Source organism: Solanum stenotomum, chromosome 1, assembly GCF_019186545.1.
Source record: "Solanum stenotomum isolate F172 chromosome 1, ASM1918654v1, whole genome shotgun sequence".
NCBI lineage: Eukaryota > Viridiplantae > Streptophyta > Magnoliopsida > Solanales > Solanaceae > Solanum > Solanum stenotomum.
The window spans coordinates 96,841,915-96,852,094 of NC_064282.1; the positions used below are offsets into that span (position 1 = coordinate 96,841,915).

Here is a 10,180-nt window from a genome sequence, read left to right on the forward strand (position 1 = left end):
AAATGACATTTATCATAACAATAATTAACAACCATCTAAATATGATGTATGGATAAAAGGTGAAGAGTATTAGTATCTTTTGTTTAAATCTTATATATTAAAATTATAAATTTAATTATAATTTTAAAAATTCTCATATAAATTTTAAATTCTAATTTGTCCGACGGCTAATCTAAGTCAAAAGTAAATTTTCATAAATGTAGGTCCTAATTTTTTTTTTCACATTTATCTTCTTCCAAGTTGCCAACACAAATCAATAATGACAATAGGGCCCTCTCCCCTATCTCTTCAACCCTACCTCTCTTTTTCTTTCTTTATCACTTCAAGTTCATATCATATTTCATACTCATTTTCTCATGGTCTTCGTTTTAATTTATATGATATATTTTTTAATATTTAAAGTAATTTAATTTTAAATTTTTTATACTCTTAAAAAAATTATTATAATCATAAGTTATAAAAAAAAATTATTTTTTTTATTCAGTCAAATACTATCATATAAATTAAAAAAGAAAAAGTATATGTTAAATCCTTATAATTTTTATTGTTAAAGAAGAAAAAAGGGAGGTTAGTGGAAGTGGACGTTACCTCGTTTTTCATCTGTTTGTTTTTTCTGACACACACCCCTTTGATCTTTGATGATGGATACGTCGNTTATGGTCTTCATTTTAATTTATATGATATATTTTTTAATATTTAAAGTAATTTAATTTTAAATTTAAAATTATTATAACCATAAGCTATAAAAACAAATTACTCCCTCCGTTTCAAAAAGATTGGTCGGTTTGACTTGACACGAAGTTTAAAATATTAAAGAAGACTTTTGAATCTTGTGGTCCTAAATTAAAGCTATGTCAAATGTACAAAATTACCCTTAATCTTGTGGTCTTAAACATGCCACGTGGAAAGCAAAAAGTAAAATGTTACCAAAAAAGGAAAAAGGTCATTTTTTTGAAACTGACTAAAAATAAAAGAAAGTCATTCTTTGTGAAACGGAGGAAATATTTTTTTTATTCAGTCAAATACTATCATATAAATTAAAAAAGAAAAAGTATATGTTAAATCCTTATGGAGTAATTTTTATTGTTAAAGAAGAAAAAAGGGAGGTTAGTGGAAGTGGACGTTACCTCGTTCATCTGTTTGTTTTTTCTGACACACACCCCTTTGATCTTTGACGATGGATACGTCGCTCCGTCTACATTAATGTGATACTATATTAATTTCGAGAGTTAAATAAAAAAATTATAATTATTTTATATTAATTATTATAATTTATAATATTTTTTAAAAACTATATGTTCTAATTTAAAGGCAAAGTCGAAATATTTATTTTATAAATTTTGAAGCATAATTGGGTTCTGATTAATTATTTATATCAGATTAAATTTATTTTAATACAAATACATAATTCAAGACAAAGCTATTGAGTTAAAGTTATGTCAAGTTAAATCCGTAACTTTATAAGCTCAAGGGGAGAAAAAAAGAAGGATTGTTCATGCCCTATAACGAGTCTAGAGATCTCATCCTTTATCGTTGTAAGGTTCTTTCCATTCATCACTTCCTTCCGTTAGAACCTTTTTTTATCAGACTGGAGCGTGCACATTCATGGACCATTCTTCCCATTCGTCAATCCCTCGTGTTAGAATTTTTATTTCTCGAACTAGAGTGTGTGCATTAACAGATACCAATATTTTCACGCTCATTCAAGTTCTCTCTCGAAGAGCCACATCGGATGAGCCTCACTTTGATACCATATATATATATATCAAATTAACTCTTCAACCTAATTCATACATCAAAAGCTAGCTCATAAATGGAGGATTATCCAAGCCTTATAAGAAGTCTTTCCATTCGTCACTCCCTCGTGTTACAACTTACAAGACTAGCTCAATAAAAAAATATCGTCCAAATTTTATAAGAAGTCCATTCATCAATAGCACCTTCCCTATTTGTATTTACACTTACAATAAAAAAAAATGGCGACTTTTGAAATTCGAATTATGCCACATAAATTACCCTTCGGTATAGCCCAATGATTTGACCTTGATACTTTCATATTGGAGGTCTCAAATTTAAAACTCCTTACCAGCAAAAATAAAAAATTTACCTTCTTGAATCGAACTTATCGCACCAGACTTCCTTAGTCACATAAATTAGAATTAAAAAAGTATAATTTATTTTTATATATAAGCAAAAACACACACTAACTCACATTCACACATCCACATCTTTCTTTCTTTCTTTCTCCTCTCTCTCTCTCTCTCTCTAAAAAGTTGAGTACTTTTATTAGCTCTCATCACTTCACACAGAAGAAGATGGTATTTTTATTTCTTTCTGCTGATGGCTGCATCAAATGATTTGAAAAGCTGAGTCAAATCAGAAGAAGAAAAAGAAAGTTATAATAATAATAATAATAATATCAAAAATATTATTTTCAGGTATGGTACTTCTTCACTCATTAACAATGTAAATATAGAATTTGAAGTTTACGAGCTAGTTTTCTCTTCTTTTTTATTTCGACTTGCATAAACAGAGTCAGAGTCAGAATTTGAAGTTTATAAGTCTTGAATTCTGGTTTTGTTTGAGTTCTTGAGTTCTGAATTGATAATTTATACATGTTGAATGAATTTTGTAAGTATACTTTGAAACAAATCTATTGAGTTCGATTGAATTAACCGACACTTTAGTTCCGTCACTGTTCAGAGGCGGATCCAGAATATGAAGGTTATGACTTATGAGCTTTTTAACCTTTTGAATTACTGAATTCTAAATTAATTTTATAAGTGAGTAAATACAAAATTTGAAACAAAATTAGCTATTGAGTTCAGTTGAATTCGTATAACCGACACTCTAGCTTTGTCACTGCTCAAAGACCGATCTAGAATTTGAAGTTTATGAATTCTGAATTCGAAATTGACAATTTCTACATGTTAGATGAAACTTTTAAGATAAATATAAATTAAAATTATTGAGTTCAATCGAATTTGATTTGTGTTTTCCTTTTTCTTCACCTTATCAAGAGAAATGATTTTTTTTAAAAATTATCATTACTGATTCATAAATCTATAGATATCATAGATGGATACATTAGAGTTCCTAAAAAAATGTTACAAAGAGTATTTTGTTTTTCTCTTTCTTAATTTTTTTTTCGAAATTAAGATTTTAATTTTATAATAACGATTATAATTAAATTCTAAATTTACTAGTTATACATATTTATTTAACGAGTTATTAACATAAATGTATTATTTGAATAAAATTTATTAAATTTGACCGAACTAGTATACGGACTTTCTCTCTCATGTAATTTCTGCCATAACTGTGTGTATTTCCCTTCTCTCTCTAAAAAATCTGTTATGATTTTCTGTGTCACTCCTACACAAAAATAAATTATTCTTCATTTCTTCCATTTGTCAGATTATAATACACCACGTGCACTTAAAATTTTTGTGAAAACCATATTTTAATTTACAAATCCTTTTCATAATTCTTTTTTTTAATCAAGAAAATTAAATTTAATTACATTAAGTATTTTTTACAATTATAGTAACATATTACTAAATAAATTTTCAGGTTTATTTTACCATTTTTGTGATTTTGAAGTGTTACAAAGTGTGAATGGGTTGAATTTTTTGGACCTCAGCTAGGTAGCTTCTTGTCTTCAACAACAAAAGGTACATACAATAATTACCATAAAATTATAACCACTTTTACTTAGGAATTTTACCATATTTAGGTAAAAAAATGATTCACCCGCCTACTCGTAATAATTAGAAACAGAGCTAGAGGGACGAAAGGGTTCATCTGAAATCATACTGTATATAAGGTCAAAATTCATATTTTATGAACTCTTTTGATGAAAATCATGTCTCTGCCACTAAAGTCGTAATTTGTAGGCATCAACAATATATATATTGATTATTGATTATATACTGTATATACTGGTTAAAAGTTTTGAAAAATAAGGATTAAAGTTAATTTCCATTGTGTGTTTTCTTGGGATCAGGGGCAGAGCTAGATAAGGGTAAAAAGGGGTTCATCTAGACTTCTTCGAATAGAAAATTATACTTTTATACATATACATAGTAGATATTGAATCCGTTACTTTTTTCGTATATTTACTTCTGCATATTTTAAATTTCTTTAATGAAAATTCTGACTCTGATACTGTTTGAATGTTTTTGTATTTAATATAGGTATGTTTTGCCTTTTTATTTTGGAAAAAATGATATATGTGGACTTACTTGACTTGACTTTAACTTATTTTTTTTAATTTCTTTTTCAGATTAGTTGGTGTTATTTGTTTATTGTGGAGAAAAAATAAATTAAAAAAGAAGAAAAAATGGCATCTTATTTTCATGGAAATTCAGAAATACAAGAAGGAAATGATGGATTACAAACTCTAATACTAATGAATCCTGGATATGTTGGATTTTCTGAAACACAACATCACCACGCGCCACCACCGCCGCCGCCAGGTGGCAGCAGCAGCAACATAGTTTTCTTCAACTCCAATCCTATTGGAAATTCAATGAACTTATCTCACGCGCCACCACCTCCTCCACCGCCTCAACAACAATTCATCGGTATACCTCTCGCCACCGCCGCCTTCACCGCCCCATCTCAAGACTCCGGTAACAACAACAACAACAACAACGAGTCAATCTCCGCCCTTCACGGCTTCCTAGCTCGATCGTCTCAGTACGGGTTTTACAACCCGGCTAACGACCTCTCGGCGGCGCGTGAGGTCACACGCGCTCATCATCATCAGCAGCAAGGGCTTTCACTTAGCCTGTCCTCGTCCCAGCAGCCGGGGTTTGGGAACTTCACGGCGGCGCGTGAGCTTGTTTCTTCGCCTTCGGGTTCGGCTTCGGCTTCCGGGATACAACAACAACAACAGCAACAACAGAGTATTAGTAGTGTGCATTTGAGTTCTAAGTACATGAAGGCTGCACAAGAGCTACTTGATGAAGTTGTAAATGTTGGAAAATCAATGAAAAGTACTAATAGTACTGATGTTGTTGTTAATAATGATGTCAAGAAATCGAAGAATATGGCCGATATGGACGGACAGTTAGACAGAGTTGGAGCAGACAAAGACGGAGCTTCAACAACTGAGCTAAGTACAGCGGAGAGACAAGAAATTCAAATGAAGAAAGCAAAACTTGTTAACATGCTTGACGAGGTAACCTTGTTGTCTTTTTCTTAGTAATGTCGTTGCATTCGTGTCAGATCAGAGTCTTAAAATTAGTCAATAGAAGAAACTTCATATCCTTGAGTACGTGTAATTGTGGCCTTTTCGACTTCCAACTAGTATTTACAATAGTGTACTCTACATTGATAAGCTTGATGACAAGTAGGCAAAGCGATGACCTTGTTGGTTGTTATAGTTTTTTGGTTATGTTGCTCGGACTCTGCAAAATTATTGCCATACTCATGTCAGATTCTCCAAAATGCACTATTTTTGGAGTATCCAACTTGCAGTCTGACATTTTTTTTTTTCCAAAGAGTCTGAGCAACATAGGTTTTTGGCCTTCCAAGATAGTAAGAGAATGGTCTCTATCAAAAAACGTTGCATCATATTATTACTGAAAATAAGAGCAAAAAAGTATCTGTCAAATGATAAAGACCAGAACTTCAAAACTGTTACTTTTGTCAGGGCACTGTCCTGACAATTGTAAACAAAAAAAAAGAAGGAATTTTTCGAAAAAAATTTCTTCGAAATCTTTGATTTAAAGCTAAATATCGGTTCGATTTTGGGTGTTGTTATATAGGTGGAGCAGAGGTATAGACATTATCATCACCAAATGCAGTCAGTGATACATTGGTTAGAGCAAGCTGCTGGCATTGGATCAGCAAAAACATATACAGCATTGGCTTTGCAGACTATTTCGAAGCAATTTAGGTGTCTTAAGGACGCGATAATTGGTCAAATACGATCAGCAAGCAAGACGTTAGGCGAAGAAGATAGTTTGGGAGGGAAGATTGAAGGTTCAAGGCTTAAATTTGTTGATAATCAACTAAGACAGCAAAGGGCTTTGCAACAATTGGGAATGATCCAGCATAATGCTTGGAGACCTCAGAGAGGATTGCCCGAACGAGCTGTTTCTGTTCTTCGCGCTTGGCTTTTTGAACATTTCCTCCATCCGTAAGCACGAAATAAACCTTTTTCATCAGCTATGTTGCTCGGACTTTTCAAGAACATTGTCGCACCAGTATCGGATCCTCATAGAATGCATTGATTTTTCGAGGATCTGACACACACCTGACGATATTTTTGAAGAGTCTGAACAAGTTAAAAGTACTGTATTTTGATATATTGTGGCAATTTGTTTTGTGTAGTTATCCCAAGGATTCAGACAAAATGATGCTAGCAAAACAAACAGGGCTAACTAGGAGTCAGGTCAGTGATAACTGATAACAACATTGTCATTTTTGATTCTCGAGTTGATTTCTTAGATGGTCACTTAACTGGTAGTTATTATATCAGAAAGTCATGTTACTTCAACAAAGAGTTGAGTGACCATCTGAGAAATCGACACTTGGATTCTCTGTTTTTGGTTTTTACTAAGTTTTGTTTTTGGACTATTCAGGTGTCGAATTGGTTCATCAATGCTCGAGTTCGTCTTTGGAAGCCAATGGTGGAAGAGATGTACTTGGAAGAGATAAAAGAACACGAACAGAACGGATTGGGTCAAGAAAAGACGAGCAAATTAGGCGAACAGAACGAAGATTCAACAACATCAAGATCCATTGCTACACAAGACAAAAGCCCTGGTTCAGATAGCCAAAACAAGAGTTTTGTCTCAAAACAGGACAATCATTTGCCCCAACACAACCCTGCTTCACCAATGCCGATGTCCAACGCCACTTCCATACCCCCTATCGGTATGTCCATCCGTAATCAGTCTGCTGGTTTCAACCTCATTGGATCACCAGAGATCGAAAGCATCAACATTACTCAAGGGAGTCCAAAGAAACCGAGGAACAACGAGATATTGCATTCACCAAACAGCATTCCATCCATCAACATGGATGTAAAGCCTAACGAGGAACAAATGTCGATGAAGTTTGGTGATGATAGGCAGGACAGAGATGGATTCTCACTAATGGGAGGACCGATGAACTTCATGGGAGGATTCGGAGCCTATCCCATTGGAGAAATTGCTCGGTTTAGCACCGAGCAATTCTCAGCACCATACTCAACCAGTGGCACAGTTTCACTCACTCTTGGCCTACCACATAACGAAAACCTCTCAATGTCTGCAACACACCACAGTTTCCTTCCAATTCCAACACAAAACATCCAAATTGGAAGTGAACCAAATCATGAGTTTGGTAGCTTAAACACACCAACATCAGCTCATTCAACATCAAATGTCTACGAAAACTTCAACATTCAGAACAGAAAGAGGTTCGCCGCACCCTTGTTACCAGATTTTGTTGCCTGATCACAAAAACAAAAACAGGATTTAGCGACAGACAAACTTCTGTCGCTAAACAAGAACATGATTTAGCGACAGATAACTTCAGTCGCTAACTTAGCGACTGAAAACTTCTGTCGCTAAACATGAACATGTATTAGCGACATACAGTATGCAACTGTATGTCGCTAAACAAGAACATGATGAATTAGTGACGAACAACTTCTGTCGCTAAACAACAACAAAAAAAATCCATGTTTTAGTATATTGTTTCTCATTCTATCATATCATGGTAGTGTAAAGAATCAAGAAACAAGTTTTACATAGTTGCATAGTCTTTATACATTGGAGATGAAGAACCATTTAAGTTCTTCAAAATAGATAGATTTTCTAGGTTACTTCTAGAAGATATATATATGGTTGAGGGTTTGTATATTAATTTTGGGATTGTTATATTGGAAGTGGAAAAAAAGTAGTTATTTTGGGTGGTATAAATAAAATAATACTCCATCCATTTTAGCCAATCTTTGTTATTTCTCTTTCCATATTGTTCAATCATAGACCAAGGTTTCGTGTTCGAGTCCTGAGGTATGAAGTCACCTTTGTTAGGAAGCGATTCACCCCAATATGGGACTTATCCAACGCGAATATGGATTTAGTCGGGTTCCAATGTGGTTACCAGACACCAGATGGAAATAAATAAAAAACTTATTACTAGTAACTTTGTTTTAGTGTTGTTTTATTCCCTAGTAAAATGAAAGCATGTTTGAGTAAGGGGTTGAGTGATTCATCGAAAATTATACTGTATATATAGTAGATGTTGAATCTCCTTGACTTTTTTTCGTATGCTTACTTCTCCATATTTACTGTATAGATAGTAGATGTTGAATCTCCTTGACTTCTTCGTATGCTTACTTCTTCATATTTTGAATCTGCTTTTTGAAATTTTTGTTCAAATCATTTCCCTCCTAGAGATAATTTTAGAAAGTCGAGATTTTGAACTTAGAGATTTTTTCACTATAATATATTACTACTACAAATAACTAAATATGAAATATTTATACGATTTTTCTTATTGAAGTTTAATAAATCGATCGGAATGTGTAATTGCATTCTAATCGTTAATATACAAGACACATTTGTATTCATTTGTTTGATGTAAACAATAACTTCTAAATAAGTATATTCATTTAGTTTAAACTATTAAAGTCATTATTTCATGTTAATTATAATATGAAATAAAAATCATCTCAAATATCAACATAACTTGTTACACATGGAAATTTTTCAAGTTGCTATGTACAAATAGAAGGAATAAACACCTAATTAGAATAGTATCAATATTTGAATTATCTTCAAACTTTACTATCAAAGAATTTTATGAGTGGAAATTTAACAGAATATAGCCATTATACTATGAAATAATCATCACTAACCCCCCCNCCCCCCCCCCCCCCCCAAAAAAAAAAAAATATATCGTCTGAAAATGAAATGAACCTAACAAAGTTAATTATAGATACAAATTATAATGAGAATAATTTTGTTCTTGAAATTTTTTCTTTGTTTGGGAAATTGCTTGTTAGATTAGAATATTTATTCACTTGCTTTTTTTTTTTTTTTGGAAAAAAATAAAAATAAAGAGCATTTTAAAGTATTATTTCTCTTATGTTGCTATCAATTATTTTTGAAATAATCCTTGCTTTTGTGATTCTTTTTTTTTTTTATTTGCACCTTATTGTTCTTTCCACTATTTGATTAATAGGGATCTTTGATTCTTGACCCAAATGCAAGTTATTTTTTCACACCTTCACATAGGGACGGAGTTAGAGGGACGAAAGGGTTCATCTAAACCTTCTTTAATTAATTTTTTTTGATATTGTATTTATTTTTATACATGCGAACGAAAAATCTCTTGTAGTCGGTTAGCATATAGTTGAAATGGGTAATTCCTCTATCATTCTTTAAAATTTAAATGCCAAGTCTTTTAGTCTATATCAGGGTTTGAACTCGTGATATATGAGTAATTCACACGTCATATGTTGTGCTCTCACCATTAAATCAAAAGCTAAGAGCAATTTTGATACCAACAAGGCAACAACAACAACATACCAACTGTAATCCCACAAGTGAGGCCGGGGAGGATAGGATGTACACAGACCTTATCCCTATCTTTCTGGGGTAGAGATGTTGTTTTCGATAGACCCTTAACTCAAAAAGAGAAGCTTTCGAAGTAGGGTTGCAAGAAAAAAAAAATGATAGCAAGATAACAAGGAAAATAGCCAAATGCAAGTAGAAGTGGTTCATGTTTCATAGGAAAACAACACACTCAAATGACTAGCAGCAATTTATGCACTAGCATAAGGATAACCATATGCATTCTATGTTTGCTCGGACTCTCCAAGAATGTCGATGAACTCGTGGCAAATCCTTCAAAAATACATTAGTTTTGAATAATCTGAACATCCATGGACATTTTTGGAAAGTCCAAGCAACATAGTCTGCCTTACCAGCTCAAAGGAAGCACTACAAAGGAGAAGGTTCGGCTAATTTTTGTAACGAAAAGAAAGCTAAAACAGAACTAGTTCCAAATAACTAACAAGCAGATTCAGATATGGCCAAGAACATAGGAGAAACCTTTCAAATGTAAGAACATAAGTTATCATCAATCATCACTTGTATCCAGTTTCAAGGCAAAACTCCAGTTTTTTCGAGTTCCGAGCATATTGCTGAAAGTGATTGATATACTTCATAAAACC

At 32.7% G+C, this 10,180-nt stretch overlaps 1 protein-coding gene across 1 annotated transcript; it reads left to right on the forward strand.

The window, feature by feature from the left end:
- The first annotated feature begins 2,216 nt into the window (after positions 1–2,216).
- Positions 2,217–7,846, forward strand: LOC125872629 (BEL1-like homeodomain protein 1). Its single transcript, XM_049553388.1, has 5 exons — positions 2,217–2,438; positions 4,286–5,185; positions 5,775–6,148; positions 6,343–6,403; positions 6,594–7,846. The coding sequence occupies exons 2-5, from the start codon at positions 4,343–4,345 to the stop codon at positions 7,449–7,451; spliced, it is 2,136 nt and encodes a 711-aa protein (XP_049409345.1). The 5' UTR covers positions 2,217–2,438; positions 4,286–4,342; the 3' UTR covers positions 7,452–7,846.
- The last annotated feature ends 2,334 nt before the right edge of the window (positions 7,847–10,180 follow it).

Excerpts from the sequence above, each read along its gene's own strand:
- LOC125872629 (XM_049553388.1), top strand. The coding sequence starts at position 4,343 with ATGGCATCTTATTTTCATGGAAATTCAGAAATACAAGAAGGAAATGAT. Across the intron at positions 5,186-5,774 it reads TTGTTAACATGCTTGACGAG|GTGGAGCAGAGGTATAGACA; the intron begins GTAACCTTGTTG and ends GTTGTTATATAG. Across the intron at positions 6,149-6,342 it reads TTTGAACATTTCCTCCATCC|TTATCCCAAGGATTCAGACA; the intron begins GTAAGCACGAAA and ends TGTTTTGTGTAG.